This window comes from Puma concolor, chromosome B1, assembly GCF_028749965.1.
Source record: "Puma concolor isolate L17-30 chromosome B1, mPumCon1.1.hap2, whole genome shotgun sequence".
Classification (NCBI taxonomy): Eukaryota; Metazoa; Chordata; class Mammalia; order Carnivora; family Felidae; genus Puma; species Puma concolor.
Window position 1 is genome coordinate 43,885,252 of NC_141670.1, and position 26,181 is coordinate 43,911,432.

The 26,181-nt window shown below is 35.6% G+C and overlaps 1 protein-coding gene across 6 annotated transcripts in view; it reads right to left on the bottom strand.

The window, feature by feature from the left end:
• Window positions 1-8,941: 8,941 nt before the first annotated feature.
• The window catches only part of ADAM32 (ADAM metallopeptidase domain 32), a 189,561-nt gene continuing 172,321 nt past the window's right edge, over window positions 8,942-26,181 (bottom strand). For 2 of the 6 annotated variants that reach the window (XR_015250076.1, XM_086703656.1), the window contains 4 exons: window positions 16,690-16,728; window positions 12,267-12,305; window positions 9,930-9,968; window positions 8,942-9,060 (listed from right to left, as the gene is read on the bottom strand). Coding sequence is in view for 4 of the 6 variants with exons in the window: in XM_086703656.1 (XP_086559782.1) it covers window positions 9,054-9,060; window positions 9,930-9,968; window positions 12,267-12,305; window positions 16,690-16,728 (124 nt within the window). In the remaining 2 variants the exon portion in view is untranslated. Of the gene's footprint in view, window positions 9,061-9,095; window positions 9,318-9,929; window positions 9,969-12,266; window positions 12,306-16,689; window positions 16,729-26,181 lie in introns of those variants that run through there. The other 4 variants (XM_086703657.1, XM_086703655.1, XM_086703658.1 and 1 more) reach the window with 4 other exon arrangements.

Here is a 26,181-nt window from a genome sequence, read left to right on the forward strand (position 1 = left end):
TCAAGTAGACAATACAATACTGTTAATTATAATCACAATGCTATGCATTAGATACCCAGAACGTATTCATCTTCTAACTGGAAGTTTATGCCCTTTGACCAAAACCTTCCTAATTCCCTCAGCCCCCACCTCTTGGTAACCATCATTCTACTTTCTATGAGTTCAGTTTTTTTTGGAGTTCACATGAAAAAGATACCATACAATATTTGTCTCCCTCTGTCTTATTTCACTTAGCATAATGCCCTCAAGGCCCATACATGTCACAAATGGCAAGACTTCCTTCTTTTTAATAGCTGCCTAATATATCATTGTGCTATGTATATATTTCTTTCGAGATCCTGTTTTCATTTTCTTTTGATATACACCCAGAAATAGGATTACTGGATCATATGGCAATTCAGTGTTCAACATTGAGGAATCTCAATACTGTTTTCCATAGTGGCTGTATACATTTACATTTCTATCAATATTGCATTTAGGTTCCCTTTTCTCGACATCCTTGCCAATACTTGTAATCTCTGGTCTTTTTGATGATAGACATTCTAATAGGTGTGAAGTGATATCTCATTGTGGTTTTGATTTGCATGATTAGCAACACTGAGTATCTCTTCATATAGCTATTGTCCATTTGTATGCCTTCTTTGCAAAAATGTCTATTCAGTTACTCTGCCCATTTTTTAATATTATAAAAATATTATTTAAAATATCGGGGGTTTGTTGTTATTGAGTCATATGAGTTTTTTTAATGTTTGTTTATTTTTGAGAGAGAGAGAGAGGCAAAGAGAGAGGGACAGAGGATCCAAAGTGGGCACTGTGCTGATTGCAGCAAGCCCAATTCAGAACTGTAATTCACAAACCACAAGATCGTGATCTGGGTTACCAATCGAGCCACCAGGTGCCCCAAGTCATATGACTTAAAAACAATTAAAATATTTTATTTATTATTGAGAGCGAGAGAGAGAGCATGAGCTAGGACGGAGCAGAGTGAGAGAGGGACACAGAATCTGAAGCAGGCTCCAGGCTCTGAGCTGTCAGCACAGAGCCTGACACAGGGCTCGAACTCACAGGCCTTGAGACCTTGACCTGAGCGGAAGCCAGAAGCTCAACTGACTGAGCCACTCAGATGCCCCATATGATTTTTTTTAATAGATTTTGGATATTGACCACTTATCAGATATATGATATGCAAATATTTCCTCCCTTTCCATGTGTTGTCTTTTCATTTTGTTGAATATTTCTTTTGTTGTACAGAAGCTCCAGCCCTACTTATTTATTTTTGCCTTTGTTACTTGTGCTTTGGTGTCATAACCAAAACAATCATTGCCAAGACCAATGTCAAGGAGATTTTCCCTATGTTTTCTCCTAGGAGGTTTACAGTTTCAGGTCTTATGTTTAAGTCTTTAATTCATTTCTAGTTAATTTTTATGAGTGGTATAAGACAGGGCTCTAATTTCATTTTTCTGCATGTGGTTATCAGATTTCCTAAAACCATTTATTGAAAAGACTATCTTTTCCCCCATTGAGTATTCTTGGCTCCCTTTCCAAATATTATCTATACAGGGGTTTATTTCTGGGCTCTCAATCTGTTTCATTCATCTGCAGGTCTACTTTTATGCTTGTAGTATATTCTTTTGAGATAATTATAGCCTTGGAGTATAGTCTGAAATCAGGAAGTACAAAGCCTCCAGCTTTGTTCTTTCTCAGGGTTGCTTTGGCTATTTGGAGTCTTTTGTGGTTCCATAAAATTTTAGGATTGTTCTTTTCTATTTCTATGAAAAGTACCTGGAATGTTGTTGATAGGGATTGTATTGAATCTACAGAAGGATTTGAGTAGTGTGGACAATTTTCACAAAAGTAATTCTTCCAATCCATGGACATGGATTATCTTTCCATTTATTTGTGTCATCTTCAACTTTTTTTATCAAGCCTTATGGTTGATAAGATCAGATCTTTCACTTCCTTGGTTACATTTATTCCTAAGTATTTTAATATCCTGATATACTTTGAATGAGATTACTATTTTTTTCAGATTGTTAGTATGTAAAAACATAACTGATTCCTGTATGTTGATTTTATATCCTGCAACTTTATTGAATTTGTTAAGAGTTCTAAGAGTTTTTGGTTGGGTTTTAGGATTTTCTTGTATAAAATTATATAATCTGCAAATAAAGTCAGTTTTACTTCTTCCTTTCTGATTTGCATGGCTTTTCTTTTCTTATCTTACCCAATTGCTCTAGCTAGGACTTCCAGTACTATATTGAGTAGCAGTGGTAAGAGTTGGCACCCTTATGTTTCTTATCTCAGAGGAAAAGCTATCAACCTTTCACTGTTAGGTATGATATTTGGTGTGAGTTTGTCATATATGGCTTTATTCTAATGAGATATATTCCTTCTATGTATCCATTTGTTGAGGATTCTTATCATGAAGCAATGTTACATTCTGTTAAATGCTCTACTTGCATCTATTGAGATGTTATGATTTTGACCTTTCATTCTACTAATGTGGTGTATTACATTTATTGATTTGTGTATGTTGAATAATGCTTAAATTCCACAGATAAATCCCTCTTGATCAGAGTGTATGTCTTTTTAATGTACTGTTGAATTCAGTTTGTTAATACCTTACTGATAATCTTTGCATCTATGTTCATAAGGGATTCCATTTATTTCCTCATACTGTCATCATCTGGCTTTGGTATCAGGGCAATACTGGCCTCATAGAATGAGTGTGAGTTTTCCCTCATCTTCAATTTTTTGGAAAAGTTTGAGAAGGATTGGCATTAATTTTTCTTTAGTAGAGTTTACTAGTAAAACCATCTGGTCCTGGTCTTTTCTTTGTTGGGAGGTTTTTGATTACTGATTCCAATCACCTTACTTGTTATTGATCTGTTTATATTTTTTCTTTCTTCAGGATTCACTCTTGGTAAGTTGTATGTTTCCAGGAATGTATCCACTTCTTCAAGGCTATCCAATGTATTTTCATAAAGTTGTTCATAGTAGTAACTTTAATCCATTCAGTCACTGTGTCTTTTTGATTGAAGAATTCAATCCATTTACATATAGAGTAATTATTGATATGTAAGGCTTTACTAATGCCATCTTGTTTAGTGTTTGCTGGATATTTTGGAGTTCCCTTGTTCCTTTTATCCCTCCCTTTCTGCTTTTTTTAAACATCAACATTTATAATACTAATTTCTATAGATCAGGAATCCTGGCAGTACTTATTAGATCCTCTAAATTAGAGTCTCTTTCAGGCATGAATCAAGATGTTACCTTGGGACGCAGTCATCTTAAGGCTTAACTGGAGAAGGATCCACTTCCTCCTGTCCTTGTTGGCAAGATTCAGTTCATGTACTATTGAGCCAGAGCCCTTCTTCCTGGCTTTTGGAAAAAGGTCAATCTCAGTTCCTTTCTATGTGTGCCTACTCAAGGTGGATCTCAAAACATGGCACCTTGCTTCATTAGTGCAAGCAAGGGAGAAAAGTCAGACAGAGAATATAAGCGTGATGGGAACATTAGTTTTTTATTACCTAATCTAAGAAACGACACCCCATCTCTTTTGTGATATTCTATTTGTTAGAAGTAAGTCAGGAGGTTTCACCCAGATTCAATAATAGGAATCAACCAAGAGACAAAAGTGTGAGGAGGTATAAATTTTTGAGATCCATTCTATGATTGAAGATATGGCCTAGCTTACTAAATGTCTCACGTGTGCTTAAAAAGAATTTGTATTCTGCTGTTGTTGGATAATATGTTCCATAAATGTCCAGTAGGTGTCATTGGATGATGGGATATAAAGTACTATAAAGTACTGAGAGAAAGATGGAGAATTCCTCAACTGATAATAATATAATGGAGTTCTCCTTTCAGTTCTGTCAATTTTGCTTCACATATTTGGCAACTCCTTTGTTTTGTTCATATACATATAATACTGTTATGTCTTCTTGGTGGATTGACCCTTTTATTATTATGTAATGTCACTCTGGAACTTTTCTTTGCTCTGAAGTCTACTTTTATGTTAATATAGCCATTAAAGCATTCTCCTGATTAGTGTTTGCATCATATATTTGTTTTCATCATTTTACCTTTAACCTACATATGTTATATTTAAAGGGAGATTTTTTTTTTAGAAATTTGTGTCATTTAAAAAATTGATTTCTGCAATCCCTGTTTTTCAATTGATGTGTTTGCCATTTTTATATAATGTAATTATTGATATATAAGAATTTAACCCTACCATCAGGTTATTTGGTTTCTGTTTCTTCCCACGCTTTGTTTCCCATTTCCTGACTTTTTATAAGTTATTTGAACATTTTCAGCACCACACTTTAATTTATACTATTTTTTTGAAGACCATATAAAAACAGTATGCACGAAAACAACTGTATAAACATGTAAAAACTAAAAGTTTCTTTGTAGTTGTTCTAGAGATTATAATATATATACATACAGCTTATTACAGTCTGCTGGTATTAACATTTTACCACTTGAAGTGGAATGTTGGTAACTTATCATCATTTAGGCCCCTTTACATCCACACAAAGTGATCCCCACTATGATATCGTTGTCTCAAATATTTTTCTGCATATATTGAGAACTTTATCTAGCAGTTACAGTTTTTGCTTTTAATCATCACACTTTTCAAAACTCAACAGTAAAAGAATAATCTATTGTATGTGCCCATGTATTTAGCCTTTCCATTGTTCTTTCATTCTGGTATTCCAAGTTTGCTTTTAATACAATTTTCTTTCTTTGTTGCCAATTTCCTTTAGCTATTCTTTTAGAACAGGTCTGATGGTTACAAATTCTTTTTCTTTATCTCAGAATGTCTTTCACTTTCATTTCTAAAAGGTATTTTTTCTGGATATAGAATTCTGTGTTGAGAGTTCTTTTAGCACTTGAAAATAAGTGTTCTGTTACTTCTTTTGTCCTCCATTATTTCTGAGGAAAAAACTCATTTGAATCAAGATTCCACTCACTGACTTAACTAGAGAGGACCATCACCTTGTTATTGCAAGATGGTGGCAGTGGAAGTCAGAGTTCCACACACAGGCTCTGTAAAATTGCCTTGTTAACATAGTGGGTATTGAAGACAGGATTTCACCCACTGGCTCTGCTGCTGCAGTGCCTGTTATTGTGGGAGAGGAGTGCCACTTTTTTTCACATATTATTTGTCTCCAGAAAAACAGTCATGGTTAAAAGTTTCTGACAAGGTGGAGGAGTTAAGATGGCAGAGAAGTAGGGTCCCGGGGCTTTCCTTGTCCCTCAAACACAGCTATATTGAGGTCATATCACTTGGGACACCCAGGAAAATGATCTGAGGAGTAGCAGAAGAATCTCCACTGTTGGAGGGAGACAGTGTGGCAGGTAGAAGTTGCGTGGAAGTGAATTGGGGTAGAGAAAAATGGTGGTGCCATGGAGGGGAGGGAACCCTTCCTGTGGAAAGACAAAAGGGAGAGAAAGAGAGATGGGTCGAGAAAGTGTGGCATTGAGTTCACACAGGAGGAAAACCTCTCTGGACCATGGATTAGGGATCAAGAAGTGCTGAATTCCACAGGATTTTTGTTGTTGTTGTTGTGTGTGTGTGTGTGTGTGTGTGTGTGTGTGTTTGGGTTTTTTGTTTTGTTTTGTTTTGTTTTCAAACAGTGTTTGGAGCTCAAACTCTGAGGTTTTGGAAGTGCACAACTTTCCCCAGAGTGGAGCTGTGGTGTGCACTTCTGGGGTGGAGGGAGCTGGCCCTGGATAGCATTCATTCTTGAAACAAATATAGCAAATATAACAAAATACAGCATCCATTCTTGATAAATAACCCACAATGAAGTAGGGATAGAGGGAACATACACAAACATTATAAAGGCCATACACAAAAGACACAACTAATAACATCCTCAATGAAGAAAACCTGAGAGCTTTTTCTCTATGGTCAGGAACAAGATAGGGATGTCTATTCTCACCATTGTTACTTAATAGAGTACTAGAAGTCCTAAAACCTCAGCAATTAGACAATAAAAAGAAATAAAAGGCCTCCAAATTGGCAAGGAAGAAGTCAAACGTTTACGCTTCACAGATGACATAATACTGTATGTAGAAAACCCAGAAGAAAAAATTGCTAGAACTGATACATGAATTCAGCAAAGTTGCAGGCCATAAAATCAATGAACAGAAGTCTGTTGCATTTTTATACACCAATAATCAAGGTAGACTGTGATAAATTAAGGATAAATTAAGGAAAAGCCACCAAAAAAAATTAATATTTAAAAAGACAGCTGGAGGGACGCCTGGGTGGTTCAGTTGATTAAGCTTCCAACTTTGGCTTAGGTCATGATCTCATGGTTCATGTGTTCAAGTCCTGCATCAGGCTCCATGCTGACAGTGTGGAGCCTGACTGTAATTCTATCTCTCTCTCAAAATAAGTAATAAACTTTAAAAAAGAAAAAAAGGACAGCTACAAGAGCCAACAGGGAAGAAAAACAGATTAATCCTCAATTACCCTAAAAGAAAAACAGAGGTGGGGGGAAGAACAAAGAAATGTGGGACAAATAGAAAACACATAATAAAATGGTAGACTTAAAACCAATAGTATCAGAAGTTATATTAAATGTAAATGCTTTTAACACTTCAATTTGAAAACATTATATGACTGAATTTAAAAAATATAAGATTCAACTCTATTCTGTTTACATCAGATACATCTTAAATATAAGGAAAGATACATTGAAAGTTAAAGGATGAAAAAGATATCTGCATGCAAAGAACTGTAAAAAAGTTGGTATGGCTATATTAATATCAGAAAAAAAGTAAAATTAAAAACTAAGACTATTAGAAATAAAAAGAATTATGTCATGATAAAGGATCAGTTAGTTCATCAGAAAAGCATACCAATCCTAAAGATATATGTACTAAAATATAACTTGAAAACATGTGAAACACCTATAATATACCTAAAACAGATAACATATAAACAACAACAATAGGCAATTTTAACACATGTCTCTCAGGAAATAATAGAAAAGGGAAAAAAATTTAAAGGTTTCAGAAATACTGGTAACAAACTTGATTTTATTGACATTTTTCAATAATCGCAAATTGTACATTTTTTAGTGCACATGGAGCACTCACCAAAGTACATCATAGTCTAGACCATAAAGAAAACAATAATTTCAAAGAATTGTTAATTGTGTATGTATGTTCTCTGCCTATGATTGAATTAATTATAAATCAATAAGAAAAGATTAAACTGAAAATATCCAAATATTTGGAAGTTAAACAATACACTTCTAAGTAACCTATAATTCAGATATCAAAGTGAAAATTAGAAAATATTTTGACCTGAATAGAACTACCCTGTGACCCAGCAATTGCACTGCTAGGTATTTATCCAAGAGATACAGGTGTGCTGTTTCAGAGGGGCACATACACCCCAATGTTTATAGCAGTGTTATCAACAATAGCCAAAGTATGGAAAAAGCCCAAATGTCCATCAATGGATGAATGGATAAAGAAGATGTGGTATATATACAATGGAGTATTATTTGGCAATCAAAAAGAATGAAATCTTGTCATTTCCAACTACGTGGTTGGAACTAGAGGGTATTACGCTAAGTGAGATTAGTCAGCGAAAGACAAGTATCATACGACTTCACTCATATGAGGACTTTAAGAGACAAAATACATGAACATAAGGGAAGGGAAATAAAACTAATATAAAAACAGGGAGGGGGACAAAACAGAAGAGACTCACAAATATGGAGAACAAACAGAGGGTTACTGGAGGTGTTCTGGGAGGGGAGAATGGGCTAAATGGTTAAGGAGCACTAAGGAATCTACTCCTGAAATCATTGTTGTACTCAATGCTAACTAACTTGGATGTAAATTTAAAAAAATAAAATTTAAAAACAAAATTAAAAGAAAACTACTAGGCAAAAATTAAGGTCAAATAGGAAAACATCCACAATAAAAAAAAAATAGAAAAGAAAGGAAAAGAAAAGAAAAGAAAAGAAAAAGAAAATATTTTAACCTGAAGAATAATAAAAATACAACATATCACATTTCATGAAATGAAGCTAAAGAAGTATATAGAGCAAATTTACACCTTTAAAATATTTAGAAAATGTTTAAAATAAATGAACTAAATTTCCACTTCCAGAAGCTAGGAAAAGAGCAAATTTTAAAAAGGCAGAAATCAATGAAACAGAAAACAGAGATGCAATAAAAAAAAAAAAAAGATGAGGTGGTCTGAAAAGATTAATAGATTTTAGTTAATGTGAAAACACTTATCAACCCTGATCAGAAAGATCCCATAAAAGGTTAATAACACTAAGAAAGGTTATTAAGAACAACTTTATGTCAATTCATACAAAATTTCAAAAAATGAAAATGAGAGAAACTTGACCTAACTCAATTTTTCAGCCTTGCCACTAAACTCTGACAGGGATTAACCTTTGCCCCTGAGGCCCAAGCCCAAGCCCTCTGGGTTCTTCTGTCTTCTAGGATTCACCCTATGGGTCACTTAGCCAAGGGACAAGGGAAAAGCAGTGGTTAGAGCAAGAGTCCTAGACAGTAGTATAGTCCTTAAGGCAAACACAGCTTCCCTCAGAAGCCATGGATTCGGGTTTTGGGGAAGGTGAGGTGGGAAAATATCAGGATTAACTGAGATCTGTATACAGCCAGCCAAGTCCAGTGAGAAGGACTAGGAGGAAGAACATGGACTACCACCCAGAGCTCTTCCTGAGGAAAAGCAGTTGATGCAGATTGCCAGCATCTGAGGCTCCAAGCAAGTAAGCAGGAGTGGGTGGTAGGAGAACTGGGAAAAAGAGCTCAGGGAGCCTGGTTGGGATGGAGATGCCTGAGTAGAGATGAGTATCTTCAGTTAAGGGCCCTGAAATGACAGAACTGCAGCCTCAGGGGTGGAAGCAGAAAGAAAAACAGATGCACATGCAAATAGTTCCACACTCGGTTTATTGTTTCCTTCAACTGTGACCAAGGGAGCAAAGGTGAAATTTTCATTTCTCAGTGAGATACTCTCTGATATCCATTGCCTTCTGAAGGAATTATTAGTTACTGTGGAAGAGAAAAAAGACACACAGGCTTAAGGTATTGAGAGCAATAAATTCCCTTCCACCGCAGAATATACAAACTGGGGGTACTGCCAAGCAAAAAAATTCACATGTCAAAAAAAAGGATTCTAGGGTCTCCTGGGTGGCTCAGCCGGGTAAGCATCAGACTCTTGGTGTCAGCTCAGGTCTTGATCTCAGGGTCATGAGTTCAAGTTCCACATTGGGCTCCACGTTGGGAATGGAACCTACTTAAAAAAAATTCTAGACAAAATTTTTGTTAATTTTGCTTGTGAAATTATTTGGCTGTGAGTAACATTTACGCTACAATTTTATCAGATTTCTGGAGAAGCATCATTTTTAATCAGAAGTATTTGCAAATGAGAAAATCTTACATTTTTCTACATACAATAAAATGTTCATGAATATGAATCAAACTGCATTATTTTTTAGAAATTGAAATATATATGAATTGTACCTTTTCCATATCTTGGGGCCAATCTGTTTGGTTTTTCGTGTTGTAAATAGTTTTGTTTTTGGCAGTTGGAAACTCATAGGACTTAAATATTGTGCCTTCAATGTCTAACGGATAAGGTGGCCCTGATTATAAATTTACTTTATAGACCAATTTACATATCAGATATCTTACTGGATTCAACCCTTTAATTCCATTCTACCCACAAGAGATAGTTCCCAACAGACTTAAGAGAACAATATTGAATGAAGAGAAAAGACCAATAATAAGATTAGTAAAGATTAATACATTGTTTCTGATTTAGTACTTTACTAATTCAACTACCCAATAAATACTATAGATTATGAATTTCATTTTAATTACAAACATTTATTTTAAGAGACAGCTTCTAATATACTTACCTACTGTTATGTGTTTGGGTGCTTTCCTGTGATTTGGATCTAAATAAACAATGAAATAATACTTTTAGTTTGATACAATACAATACAATAAAGTTATTTTATATTTTTAATGAAGTTTCTTCCTCTTTGCCTGCAAAAGAATGGTAAAAAAGAAATATCTCCCAAATGTCTACATTTATACTACTTATTACCAAAAGTCAAAATCAAATTTTTGGATCCATAGATTTTTTTTCTGATCCTCTAACCAACAGAATTAGAGAAAAAAATAATAAATTGAAGACAAATTAAATGAGGTTTATTGACAGAGAAAATAATATAGATGATAAGATTAGGGAGATAATTCAGTGATAAGTGATATAATTTTACTTTTCTCATCCTTTTCCTAACTCTGCAATTTTATATCTTCAGACCTTAAAGAAGATGTTTCCAACTATTCTCACTATGAAACACCCCTTTTTAATATACAGTTGACCCTTGAACAACAAAGGGGTTAAGGGTGTCAACCCCCACAGAGTTGATTACCACATATAACACTTTTGACTCCTCTAAAATTTAATTACTTAATAATCGACTGTTGACTGGAAGCCTTTCTGATAACATAAAGGGTTGATTAACACATTTTATACTTCATATATATATATATATATATATATATATATATATATATTATAAACTGTATCTTACAATAAAGTAAGCTGGGGAAAAGAAAGGCTATTAAGAAAATCATAAAGATGATACATTTATGGTACTATATTTATATATTTATCAAAAAGCCCATGTGTAAGTGGATCTGCATGGTTCAAATCCATGTTGTTCGAAGGTTAACTGTAGTTAGTTCTCCCCCAAACCAATAAAGGGATCTAGACTTGTGTCTACTGACATGCACAACCCATTAGATTTCCAGCATTTAAAAAAATTCTTGTTTTGGTAGTGTTAACCATGCCTTTGACTATCCCTCAGTCCAGTTGAATACCACTTCTAGAAGAAGATGATTATGTGAATCCCATATTCTATAATGAGAGAGGGGACAATTGGAGTAGTAATAATATTAATTATGTGTGTATGTGAAGTTCAAGAGTAATCACTCATTCATTAACAACTTATTCTTTAAGCATGTACTCTGCTAGGTGTACAGAGCATTACCCTCAAGTGATTTCAGAGTATATATAGGGAAAGTGATGCTTCTAGGTAAGCAAAAGTTTGGAAGAATTGTGTTGAGCATTCTCTTGACAGGAAACAGAGACAATAAAGAAAATTAGCTCTTTTTTCATACCTAGTTGGGAGAATGTAACTAACATCTATAAAAGGGTAATTATGTTAGGAGATATCCAAAAATAACAGAGAGAATAAAGGATGTAGAAATTCTATAAGCTTCCCTAATGGAGGAAGTGACTTCATCAGAAAGGATAGAAACTATAAATGTTGTGGTGCAGCCTGAAATTTTAACCTGTGGCTATAAAGGGATATTCTGGAATACTAGTAGATTGAAAGTAACTAAAAGACACTTTAAGGAAAAATGTCAGACAGTACAAGAAAACTAAAATTCTAATAAGGGAGAAAGAAATGTGAGAAGACCAATAAATATTTGATGACTTTAGAAGGATCACAAGGCCACAACTGTGGAGCATGGGAAACTAAAAATTTAAGAAGAATTCAGAGAACCTTAGTTAACACAATTGTGGGCTGTTGCAGGGCTGTGAGAAGCAAAGAATTTTAGTGTGTTTATCATTCCATCCCTGTGATAAACCCCTCCTAAGTGGAGTTTACCCCATTGTTTATATTGAGTTTGTGGATATAAATGTAATATGAACAAAAAAGTAGTATTTTCCTTTGTGTACCTCATCATAAAGAATGTAAAAAATGCTCTGCTTATGAGTTACTTCCACATAATAATTATAGATATCTTGTCTCATTAGACTTAACTAGTTTTTTTCCTGTGTATCAAAAGAGTAGGGAATCAATAAAAATTTAGTCAACTGAGAAAAAAGACTGAGTTAATAAATATTTATTCCTAGAACGAAAAATACTGATAAATTGTTTTTTAGGACAGTACTTTATCATCTGTGGCTGCTAAAAAATAGTAAGCAATTATTTGTTCACTATTTTCTTTTTTAAAAGTTTATTTATTTACTTTGAAAGAGAGAAAGAGAAAGAGGGAGCAGGGGGAGGGGTTGAGAGAGGGGAGAGAGAGAATCCCAAGCACACCCTACACGGGTTCAATCACATGATTTGAGCCGAAATCAAAAGTGGATGCCTAACCAAGTCACCCAGGTGCCCCTGTTCATTCTTATTTTCAAGATACACTTATTTATGAGAAAAACTTTCTAAGTTACTTACCTGCTGGTATATGTTTGAGCACTACTTTCTGAACTGGATCTAAATAAAAATAAAAAATAAAAATAATGTCTAACAGTTAAGAAACTTGCCTAAATTGAGAATGATGATCAAGCCATTTTATACCAAAACTAACTCTCTTAACACTTGGTACATGCAAATAAGTAATATTCTTATTTACACAACACCAAGTACAACATATAATGCAAAATATAAAACTTCCAGTGGGGAAAAGTATCAAGATGGTAGAGATGCATTTTTTTTTTCTTCACCACTTCTAAGCACAATACATAAGTTTGACTATGAATGCCTACATTTGGCTTTCAGGCTTCAAGTTAGTTTTTTTATTCATTGATATGTAAATTTCCACAATTTGCAAATGAAAACTCACATTTATTTACTTCTGGGCAATTTAGCAGAATGAAATGACAGGAAAGAGTTCCCCTTTCTATTCAACAAGAAAAGTTTTCCCTTTCTATTCCACAGAAAAGCTGAAGAAGATGGCACAAAAATTTAATATCCAATGGAGATTGACAGCCAAAAAGGCTTTTCCTTCTGTCAGTAAAAAATGAAGAAACTAAGAGTTCAGAAGGAAAACAGGAGCAAAAGCTGAATGACTACAAGGGAATATGAATGATTTACATCCTAAGAGACATAGTTTTACTAACCGTAGCTTGGAAGGAGTAGAAGACACTGTTTCTAACAGATGTTAGAAAGATAGAACAAACCCTGAGACTAGTAGTCCTAAATAGAGCAAATAAAAATTATGGCCATTGGGAATGCAACAAGTAAGCTGGCTTATCCATGTAGATGGAAAAAGGCCACATAGAGAAGTAAAACCTCAGGCCTGTACTATGTAGAGGGGCAGGATCTCAATTCCTTAATCCTACTACCTACAAATTTGAGCCAGTAAATATAGAAAATATTGAAACATTCATGCTCCAGGACAGGCAAATCTGAAACATTCCCCTCTTCCTAATGTATGCGTAAACTCAGCATGCAGAATTCCCATGAGACCAATCATTACTCCTAAGGATGACATCATTTACAAGTCTAAATTACAAACTACTGCTGTGTGTTAAATGGCCACAGCCGTAGCACAGCAGAACAAAAAATTCACACATTAAGATCAATGGACAATATAAAAAACTTAAATAGAAATATTTAAGATCTCCACAGAGAGTAAGATGGGAATAAGTCATGAAAAAGATAACCATTAGGAGAATGAGTGATTTGGAAGCTCATATGAAGGAATCAATGCCAGATAGAGAGGTGAAAAAGTACAGTACATGAACGGTCCAGTTAAGAAACATGGACGCTAAAACGAGAAGACTCTCCCCAATATAATCTTTTTAGATATTAGTCATTTTAAAGAAAAGAAAAAGAATGGGGAAGGGTCAATAATTGAAGAAATAGTAACTGAATTTTTTTATAGAATTAATGACCTGAGTATTGATATCTAAAGACTATATTGAATCCAGATCAGTATCAATAAGAACAAATTATATCAGAACATATCATAATAAAATAACAAAACTCAAGACAAATAGGAAACCTTAGAAGCCATTTAGAGCAAACACACATTAATTGGAAAGGAATAAAGAAATTAATTACACTAACAACGGAGGTCTCATCAATGACAGTAAATGTCACATTACAACAGAATGCTTTAAAAGAGTTGTGTAAAGTGACTCTCAACTAGAAGTCTATAATCATCCAGGTTCTCTTTCAAAGCTGGGTGTGGAAAAAAATATATGTTCAGGCATTTAACACAAAATGCTTATAACCACAGACACTAATTGAAACTAAAAGGGTTGTACTTCAGGAAAAGGGAAATTGAAATCAACATGAGAAAATGGGTTCAAGAATGAATAGTGAACAAAGTAATTGGTAAATATGTTGTTAGATCCTAGTAAATATAATAACAACAACAATGACTAATGGAAGGGAAATCATGTAGGTAAAGAACCTAGAAGTTAAAACTCAAATGACAATATATGAAAGATTCATAATGTAGTTTGCTATTAAATGATCTAAGATCCTTCTACTGTTTAGGAAAATACTGGAAATATTAATTTAATTCAGATATTTAAAAATTAATGACGCTTAAAGTGGCATTAATATAACGATACTGGGATTCACGCCTCTCTGTATTCCTTGACTTCAACAGCCTTTCCCACTAACTTTCCACAGATAAGGATTATTCCAAAAATAAATGACCTGAAAATTATAGTGTAGATTTTATGTTAGGAAAGCAAAGCAATAGTATCAAGTGACATTATTAAAACTTACGTGAATAATTATCCCAAAAATGTTTCCCTAGTACACACTAAGCCAGAAGGTTAGTGTAGTGGACTAACATCCTAAATTATACTACTCCAACTGAAATGTAAATTCTCCTATAATTAATGTTATCATCCCTCACCCAATGTAGGTGAATAATGACCCTAGAAGAGATGAATTATATCAACAAGTTTTAGGATGAGAGATAATATGAGAGAAGAAATGAGAGCAGTTATAACATCACAGCAGTTGTAACATCCATAGATATATGGATATGTATATGTGTGTGTACGCATCTATGTACTTTTGTATTTGTAAGGTTTTTTGTTTAGCTGCCCATGTGGGGAGGGGCAGGGGGAGATTAAAAGTAATCATTTATTCATTCATTCAACAAATATTTATTGAGCACTTAGCATAAAAAAAGAATTCTGCTACAGGCTGGCTATACAATGCTGAGAAAGATAATCATGGCTTTTATTTTCTGAGATAACAGTATAATAAGACATATGTCCAAGTTGAGGAAAAGTACCTGAGACTTGCTGTGTTTGAGTACCATATGAAAACTCCCTGACACAGAGAGGACATATTACTATTATCATTATTAAATGAAAATCAATTTTTTTTAGTTTGGTGATGGTAACTCATGATTTCAAAGTGTCACTATAAAGAGATTGTCATAATAAAAGAGAAATAAAGAAAGGCAGGCATTCTTATTGAAGAGGAAGCTCTCATCTGGAATAAGACAAATTATATAACCATGTTGTACAGCCTACAAGGTTTACTCTATAGATCTGGAAGTGTTTTTGGAATAGCAGTGGACTTTGGAAGAACACATAAGGAATAACACCAACACTTCCTCACAAGTAAATAAAGACTGTAAGTCAGGGAGAGGGGTGTGAAAACTCCTAAACATTTTATATCTGCAGAAAGACCCCAAACCCAAAAATGACAGATGTGGGAAACTAGACTTACTGTTTTATTATACAGAAATATTCACCCTTCAGGAAATGGATGGAAATCTAATTAAAACTCTTTTGTGACACTGAAAGGCTATGGAAGATGTAGAATTACTGTGTTTTTTTCTAATGTTTATTTATTTTGAGAGAGAAAAAGATAGACTACAAACAGGGGAGGGTCAGAGAGAAAGAGGGAGAGAGAGAATCCCAAGCAGTCTCTGAACTGTTCGTGTAGAGCCCGATGTGGGGATATCGACCTGAGTCGATATCAACAGTCAGACACCTAACTGACTGAGCCACCCAGACACCCCCATAGAATTATGGTTTCTTGGGTCACCTGGGTGACTCAATCCGTTAAGCCTTTGACTCTCAGTTTCGGCTCAGATCATGATCTCACAGTTTTGTGAGTTTGAGCCCTACCATTAGGTTCTGTGCTGCTGGTAGGAAGTCTGCTTGGGATTCTCTCTCTCCCCCTCTATCTCTGCTCCTCCCCTTCTCATGCTGTTTCTGTCTCTTTCAAAATAAATAAACAAACTTACAAAATTTTATTATGATGTTTTTCTTCAGCAAAGTTCTTAAGTGACCAGGGTAAGAATTCATTCAGTTGTTCATGAGCATGCACATTTAATTTCTAGTTGTAAAAATCTATAAATACAGAGGTAAACTTCCCCATTTATAAGTTAGCTCCATAAACATTTAACCAATCATTTTTTCCTTTGTTTCCAAAAACTAAACCCCCAACATACATTAACAAAATCAAAGTAAGAAGACATTGATTTTTCTAGACAAATAGTCATTAGTCATTAGATTGGCAAATACTAATAAGTTATTTTTTGGTATAGCACCTTACCAATTGTTACTGCTCAATTGATACTTAGTAATTTATTGCTGGTTATCAATTTGTTAATCTTATTTTTAACACATACTTATTTTGAATTTTTTTAAATGTTTTGTTTATTTTTAAGACAGAGAGAGACAGAGCATGAGTGGGGATGGGGCAGAGAGAGAGGGAGACACAGAATCTGAAGCAGGCTCCAGGCTCCAAGCTGTCAGCACAGAGCCCGACGCAGGGCTCAAACTCACGAACCATGAGATCATGACCTGAGCCGAAGTCGAACGCTCAACTGACTGAGCCACCCAGGTGCCCCCACATACTTACTTTAAAAGACACCTCCTAATTTACTTACCTGACTGTATCTGTTTGGCTGCTGCTTTCTGATCTGGATCTAAATGAGAATGAAAATAATGCTTTCCAAGTTAATATTAAAAAAATATGCATCCATAACAAATGAATGTCAGACTACTTTGTAACCTGCATTAACTCTTTTATATCACTAATTGCCACTAATGAGTAATTTTAAGAGATTACTAAATTGAAGTATGCAATTAATATTCTTATTTATACACATATCATATCCATAAAGAATATAAATATCAAACCCCCAATAGGGAAAGAAGTAAGAAAACAGATTAGTTTTTCTCCTTTTTACTTGCCAGGATATGCTCAATTTTAAATGCCTGATTCTGGCCTTCAAGTTCCAATCTCATGTTTTACCCACTGATAAACAAATTATTACAGGTCATGATTTAAGACCCTCACTGACTTCTAGATAATCAAGCTGACTGGGCTGACAAGGTAGCTTCCCCCTTCTACCCTGCACAGAGAAATAGTGAAAAAATAACACAAAATACTAGCCAAAATTTAAAAGAAGAAAGGGAAATTTCCCATGATAGTATTAAAAAGAAAACTGTAAGCATCAAAGGTAAATAGGAACTAAAGCTGAGTGACTCCTGGGGCGCCTGGGTGGCTCAGTCGGTGAAGCGTCCGACTTCGGCTCAGGTCACGATCTCGCGGTACATGAGTTCGAGCCCCGCGTCGGGCTCTGTGCTGACAGCTCAGAGCCTGGAGCCTGCTTCTGATTCTGTGTCTCCCTCTCTCTCTCTGACCCTCCCCCGTTCATGCTCTGTCTCTCTCTGTCTCAAAAAAAATAAACGTTAAAAAAAAAAAAAAAAGCTGAGTGACTCCAGAAGTAGGTGAATTAGTCATCCACATAGCCAATAAGGAGTTGAGCCCTCCTAGAAAGCTTACACTGACTCCTTCTCTAAACTTGGAAGCCATAAAAGAGGGATAGTAAAATCTGCTACTATTAATCTTTGAGATGCAGCAAGGTAATTGTTTCAAAAGTGTAGATGGAAAAGGATCACCTAGAGACATAGAAACTCTAAGTGCTTCAAATGGTTTAAGGATGTGGATGGAAAAAATATCAAATAGAGAAACAGGAACCTCAAGCCTTATGAGTTTTAGGTTTAGGATACAGGCCCATGCTTCCTATGAATTATAGATCTCCAGGTATAACAAATGTAAGCATTTATGACTTAGGAGAGTAACACATGAAATAATCTCCACAAGGAAGATTCTACAAAGCAGGATACACAGAAATCTCATGATATAATTATGGGTGCTTAAGGTGGCCTTACAATCAAAGAAAAAAAGCTGCTGAGAGTTAGTGCCCATAGGCAGAGAAAAGTAAAGAATTCATACATAAAAAAAAATTACAAGTAACAGACCAAAAAAAAAAAAAAAAAAAAAAGAAAAAGAAAGACAAAAAGAATGTTTGGGATTTCCATAGAGACCAATAAAGAAACAGAACCCATTAAACAAAAAATGAAAGAACTGGAAAAAAAGGATTACTGATTTTTTAATTGTTTAGGGAAATCACCCAGAACACTTGACAAACAGAAATGTAATAAAATATAAAAGACCAGTTAAGAAACATGAAGGAGTTCAGACACAGAAGATTTAGAATGACAGAGACTCGATATTTGAAGAGAAAACATCTAGGACTTTTCCAAACTTGAAATTGTGAGTCTTCTCACTTAAAGAAAATACTGAATTTAGTACAGGGGTTAAAAAAAAAAATCTCGGGAAGGAGCGAAGATGGCGGACAGCATGGAAGTGTTTTGTGTGTCTCGCGTCCATGAAATACAGCCAGACCAACACTAAACCATCTTACACACCTAAAAAACTGATTGGAGGATTAACACAACAATCTGCACAACCTGAACCACAGAATTCAGCAGGTACACGGTACAGAGAGGTGAATTTGGGGAGTGAGAAGCCACAAAAGGTAGGGAACTGCTTTTGCGGGCAGAGGATGGAGACTGGGGAGGGGGGAGAATACGGGAAAAGCACCCCTCCCCAAAAGCAGCCAGAGAGAAAGTGGAAAATTGGAAATAGCCACAGGGACTAAACTAAAAAGGGAGAAAGGAGAAAGGAGAGGGTTTAAATTCCATTAAGACTGTAAACAAGGGGAGTACAAAGGCTGCAACTCTGCAGCTCGATACCTGGCAGTGCCCCAGTGGGAAGGGCAAATCCCCAGGAACAGACTGGGGTCCGGGAGGTTCTCGAGCCACACTGGGAAAAGCAGTTCCACAGCTGGAAGGACATTTGGTACAGACTGTTGAAGCCACCTGGTCCCAACAGACCCCAGAAGGTGGACACATTCGCTGGTGCTGGAGCAACAGACCCCAGAAGGTAGCCACATTCGCTGGTGCTGGAGCAAGGTCATTAAGGGTGAAGCCTGGTGCCAGATGTGTGTTGTGATTTTCCATAATCCCTGAAACGCTGCTGCTACACTGTCTCATGAACATTTTCTGGGGTGGGCTGGCACCTGGCCACAGTCTCAGGGTATAGGCAGCAGCAGGGTCCAGCGGGCATTCCTGGGTGCAGCCAACATTTGGCCACTGCTCATTTGGCCATTGCTTGGTGAGACCCTCCTACAGAGGGGCGGAACAGGTCAAAGCTGCAGTCCTTTGGATGTTAGGGGCCAGGGAAAACAGCCGCATCTGAGACAAAACTCAGGATAGAGGTACTGCCTGGAGCCTGGTCACAGAGTGAAAAAGCAGGGAGTGGACAAGAACTGAAGACAGAGGACGGGTGTGCGATCTGGTAGAACAGACTGGGTAGCTGGATGGGGGCCATTTTCACCATTCAAGTGCATGCACATATGCACCTATGAGTCCCGCAAAAATACACCCCAGTAGGCTAATAGCACCATCTAGTGGAGAGCGGAGCTGTTACACTGAGCCCTGCCCAACTGGGCCAACAGAAGTCTCACCGCTGGCTTAATTTATGGACTATAAAGAGCTATGTAGACTGACTTCTAGGGGAAAAGAAAGCAATTTCAGTCCTACTTCAATGTGTTACCAGGTTCATCTATTCAAGTTTCTTTCTTTTTTCTTTTTCTCTTTTACAATTCTTTTTTCTTGAATACAGAAACAGAAAAAATTTACTTTTATTTTCAATTTTTATTAAAAATATTTTTCTTTAATTTTTATTACTATATTTTTTACTTTTGTGTAAATTTTTTCAATTTCTACTTTACTTCCATCATTTTATTTTAGTCTACTTCAGTGTATTCACCTTTTCAAATTTTCAAACAATTTCCTTTTTTTCTTTCTTTTTCTTTTTTTCTCTTTTTGTTTCTTTTTCTTGAATACAGAAAGAGAAAAACTTCATTTTTACTTTCAATTTCTATTAAAAATATTTTTATTTAATTTTTAATACTATATTTCTTGCTTTTATGTAAATTTTTTCAAATTCTATTTTACTTCCATTATTTTATTTTAGTCTACTACAGTGTATTCACTTTTTCAAATTTTCAAACTATTTCTTTTTTCTTTTCTTCTTTTATCTTTTTTCTCTTTTTCACTTCTTTCTTTTTTCTTAAATACAGAAAAAGAAAAAATTCATATTTATTTTTAAATTTTATTAAAAATATTTTTCTTTAAATTTTTTCTACTATATTCTATTCTCTATTTTTCTATATATTTTTTCAAATTCTATTTTACCCCCATCATCTCATTTTAGTCTACTTCAGTGTATTCATTTTTTCAAATTCTCAAACGATTTCCTTTTTTTTCTCCCCCCCTTTTTATTTTCTCTAATTGTCAAACCACTTTCAATACCCAGATCAAAACACACCTAGGATCTAGCATCATATATTTGATTTGTGTGTGTGTGTGTGTGTGTGTGTGTGTTAAATTTTTATTTTTAAATTTTTTTAATTTTAATTTTTTTAATTTCAATTTTTCTACCTCATTAATTCCTTTTCTCCCTTCAAAATGACAAAACGAAGGAAGTCACCTGAAAAGAAAGAGCACAAAGAAACGACAGCTAGGGATTTAACCAACACAGATACAAGCAAGATGTCTGAACCAGAATTTAGAATCACAATAATAAGAATACTAGCTGGAGTCAAAAATAGATCAGAATCCCTTTCTGCAGAGATAAAAGAAGTGAAAAATAACCAGAATGAAATTAAAAATGCTGTAACTGAGCTGCAATCACGGATGGCTGCAGCAGTGGCAAGGATGGACAAGGCAGAACAGAGAATCAGCAATATAGAAGACAAACTTATAAAGAATAATGAAGCAGAAAAAAAGAGGGAGATTAAGGCAAAAGAGCACAATTTAAGAATTAGAGAAATTGGGGCACCTGGGTGGCTCAGCCAGTTAAGCAGCCGAATTAGGCTCAGATCATGATCTCACGGTCCGTGCATTCAAGCCCTGCATCAGGCTCTGTGCTGACAGCTCAGAACCTGGAGCCTGTTTCAGATTCTGTGTCTCCCTCTCTCTGACCCTCCCCTGTTCATGCTCTGTCTTTCTCTGTCTCAAAAATAAATAAATGTTAAAAAAATTTAAAAAAAAAGAATTAGAGAAATCAAGGACTCATTAAAAAGGAACAACATCAGAATCATAGGGGTCCCAAAAGAGGAAGAGAGAGAAAGGGTTATGTGAGCAAATCATAGTGGAAAACTTTTCTAACATGGGGAAAGACAGATATCAAAATCCAGGAAGCACAGAGAACCCCCCATTACATTCAACAAAAACCGACCATCAACAAGGCATATCAGTGTCAAATTCACAAAATACTCAGACAAGGAGAGAATCATGAAAGCAGCAAGGGAAAAAAGTCCCTAACCTACAAGGGAAGACAGATGAGGTTTGCAGCAGACCTATCCTCAGAAACTTGGCAGGCCAGAAAGGAGTGGCAGGATATATTCAACATGCTGAATCAGAAAAGCATGCAGCCAAGAATTCTTTATCCAGCAAGGCTGTCATTCAAAATAGAAAGAGAGATAAAAAGTTCCCCACACAAACAAAACTTAAAGGAGTTTGTGACCACTAAACCAGCCCTGCAATAAATTTTAATGGGGACTCTCTGAAGGGAGAAAAGATGGGGGCAAAACAAATAAATAAAGACCAAAAGCAACAAAGACTAGAAAGGACCAGAGAACGCCACCAGAAACTCTACAAGCAACATAATGGCAATAAATTCATATCTTTCATACTCACTTTAAACGTCAATGGACTCAGTACTCCAACCAAAAGACACAGGGTAACAGAATGGGTAAGGAAACAAGATCCATCTATATGCTGTTTACAAAAGACCCACTTTAGACCTAAAGACACTTTCAGATTGAAAATAAGGGGATGGAGAACCATCTATCATGCTAATGGTCAACAAAAGAAAGCCGGAGTGGCCATACTTATATCAGACAATCTAGACTTTACAATAAAGACTGTATCAAGACATGAAGAAGGGCATTATATCATAATCAAGGGGTCTATCCACCAAGAAGACCTAACAATTGTAAACATTTATGCACCTAATGTGAAAGCACCCAAATATATAAATCAGTTAATCACAAACATAAAGAAACTCATCGATAGTAATACCATAATAGTAGGAGACTTCAACACCCCACTCACAGGAATGGACAGATCATCTAATCAAAAAATCAACAAGGAAACATGGCTTTGAATGACACATTGGACCAGATGGACTTAACAGATATATTCAGAACATTTTATCCTAAAGCAGCAGAATATACATTCTTCTCCAGTGCATATGGAATGTTCTCCAGAATAGACCATATACTGGGACACAAATCAGCCCTAAGTAAGTACAAAAAGATCATACCGTGCATATTTTCAGACCACAACGCTATAAAACTCGAAATCAACCACAAAAAATTTTGGAAAGGTAACAAATACTTGGAGACTGAAGAACATCCTACTAAAGAATGAATGGGCTAACCAAGCAGTCAAAGAGGAAATTAAAAAGTATATTCCTAAACACCACAACCCAAAACCTCTGGGATGCAGCAAAGGCGGTTATAAGAGGACAGTATATAGCAATCCAGGCCTTCCTAAAGAAGGAAGAAAGGTCTCAGATACACAACCTAACCTTACACCTCAGAGATGGGAAAAGAGCAACAAATGAAATCCAAAACCAGCAGAACACAGGAAATAATAAAGATAAGAGCAGAAATTAATGCTATCGAAACCAAAAAAAGCAGAACAGATCAATGACACCAGAAGCTGGTTCTCTGAAAGAATTAACAAAATTGATAAACACCTAGCCAGTTTGATCAAAAAGAAAAAGGAAAGGACCCAAATAAATAAAATTAAGAATGAAAGAGGAGAGATCACAACCAACACAGCAGAAATAAAAACAGTAATAAGACAATATTATGAGCAATACATGCCAATAAAATCAGTAATCTGGAAGGAAAGGACAAATTTCTAGAAACATATACACTACCAAAACTGAAACAGGAAGAAATAGAAAATTTGAACAGACCCATAACAAGTAAAGAAATCGAATTAGTAATCAAAAATCTGCCAAACAACAAGAGTCCAGGGCCAGATGGCTTTCCAGGGGAATTCTACCAAACATTTAAGGAAGAGGTAACACCTATTCTCTTGAAGCTGTTCCAAAAAATAGAAATGGAAGGAAAACTTCCAAACTCTTTCTATGAAACCACCATTACCTTAATTCTAAAACCATACAGAGACCACACTAAAAAGGATAACTATAGACCCATTTCCCTGATGAACATGGATGCAAAAATCTTCAACAAGATATTAGCCAACTGGATCCAACAACACATTAAAAAAATTTAACCACGACCAAGCAGGATTTATACCTGGGATGCAGGGCTGCTTCAATACCCATAAAACAATCAACGTGATTCATCACATCAATAAAAGAAAGGACAAGAACCATATGATCCTCTCAATAGATGCAGAGAAAGCATTTGACAAAATACAGCATGTTTTCTTGATAGAAACCCTCAAGAAAGTAGGGATAGAAAGAGCATACCTCGAGATCATAAAACCCATATATGAAGGACCCACCGCTAATATCATCCTCAATGGGGAAAAACGGAGAGCTTTCCCCCTAAGGTCAGGAACAAGACAGGGATGACCCCTCTCACCACTGTTATTCAACATACTATTGGAAGCCTTAGCCTCTGCAATCAGACAACACAAAGAAATAAAAGGCATCCAAATCGGCCAGGAGGAGGTCAAACTTTCACTATTCACAGATGACATGATACTCTATATGGAAAACCCAAAAGATTTCACCAAAAAACTGCTAGAACTGATTCATGAATTCAGCAAAGTTGCAGGATATAAAATCAATGCACAGAAATGGGCTGCATTCCTATACACCAACAATGAAGCAACAGAAAGAGAAATCAAGGAACTGATCCATTTACAGTTGCACCAAAAACCATAAAATACCTAGGAATAAATCTAACTAAAGACGTGAAAAATCTATACACTGAAAACTATAGAAAGCTTATGAAAGAAATTGAAGAAGACACAAAAAAATGGGAAAAGATTCCATGCTCCTGGATAGGAAGAACAAATATTGTTAAAATGTCGATACTACCCAAAGCAACCTACATATTCAATGCAATCCCTATCAAAGTAACACCAGCATTCTTCACAGAGCTAGAACAAATAATCCTAAAATTTGTATAGAACCAGAAAAGACCCCAAATAGCCAAAGCAATCTTGAAAAAGAAAACCAAAACAGGAGGCATCACAATCCCAGACTTCAAGCTATACTACAAAGCTGTAATCATCAAGACAGTATGGTACTGGCACAAGAACAGACACTTAGATCAATGGAATAGAATAGAGAATCCAGAAATGGACCCACAAACGTATGGCTAACTAATCTTTAACAAAGCAGGAAAGAATATCCAATGGCATAAGGACAGTCTCTTTAGCAAGTGGTGCTGGGAAAACTGGACAGTGACATGCAGAAGAATGAACCTGGACGACTTTCTTACACCATACACAAAAATAAACTCAAAATGGATGAAGGACCTAAATGTAAGACAGGAAGCCATCAAAATCCTCAAGGAGAAAGCAGGCAAAAACCTCTTTGATCTTGGTCGCAGCAACTTCTTACTCAACATGTCTCTCTCTGGAGGCAAGGGAAACAAAAGCAAAATTGAACTTTTGAGACCTCATCAAAATAAAAAGCTTCTGCACAGCAAAAGAAACAATCAGCAAAACTAGAAGGCAACCCACAGAATGGGAGAAGATATTGCAAATGACATATCAGATAAAGGGTTAGTATCCAAAATGTATAAAGAACTTATCAAACTCAACATCCAAAAAACAAAGAATACAGTGAAGAAATGGACAAAAGACATGAATAGACATTTCTCCAAAGAAGACATCCAGATGGCCAACCGGCACATGAAAAAATGCTCCACATCACTCATCATCAGGGAAATACAAATCAAAACCACAATGAGATACCACCTGATACCTGTCAAAATGGCTAACATTAACAACTCAGGCAACAACAGATGTTGGCGAGGATGCGGAGAAAGAGGATCTCTTTTGCATTGTTGGTGGGAATGCAAGCTGGTGCAGCCACTCTGGAAAACAGTATGGAGGTTCCTCAAAAAACTAAAAATAGAACTACCCTACAACCCAGCAATTGCACTACTAGGCATTTATCCAAGGGATAAAGGTGTACTTTTTGAAAGGGCACATGCACCCCCATGTTTATAGCAGTGCTATCAACAATAGCCAAAGTATGGAAAGAGCCCAAATGTCCATTGATGGATGAATGGATAAAGAAGAAGTGGTATATATATACAATGGAGTATTACTCGGCAATCAAAAAGAATGAAATCTTGCCATTTGTAACTACATGGATGGAACTGGAGGGTATTAAGGTAAGTGAAATTAGTCAGAGAAAGACAAAACTCATATGACTTCACTCATATGAGGACTTTAAGAGACAAAACAGATGAACATAAGGGACAGGAAATAAAAATAATATAAAAACAGGGAGGGGGACAAAACAGAAGAAACTCATAAATACGGAGAACTGAGGGTTACTGGAGGGGTTGTGGTGGGGGGATGGGCTAAATGGGTAAAGGGCATTAAGGAATCTACTCCTGAAATCATTGTTGCACTATATGCTAACTAACTTGGATGTAAATTTTAAAATATAAAAAGGAAAATTTTTTAAAAAAGAAAAAAATCTCTACAGAATATATTATAATGAAATAACAAGTCTTGGGACAAGAAGAAAATGTAGAGGCTTTTGTTAGGCAGAATTCTAGAGGTGGCTTACTAAGTTCCCCATACCTTGGTTATTCAAATATTCTTCAAAGTACTGAAAAGATTTCCCAGCTCCAAATCCGTTGACCTTAAAAAACAAAGTTTATTTTTGGTGGGCCTGACTCAATCAGATGAGCCCCTCAAAAGTAGAGTATTCTGGGGGCACCTGGGTGGCTCAGTTGGTTAGGCATCTGACTCTTAGTTTTGGCTCAGGTCATGATCTCACAGTGTGT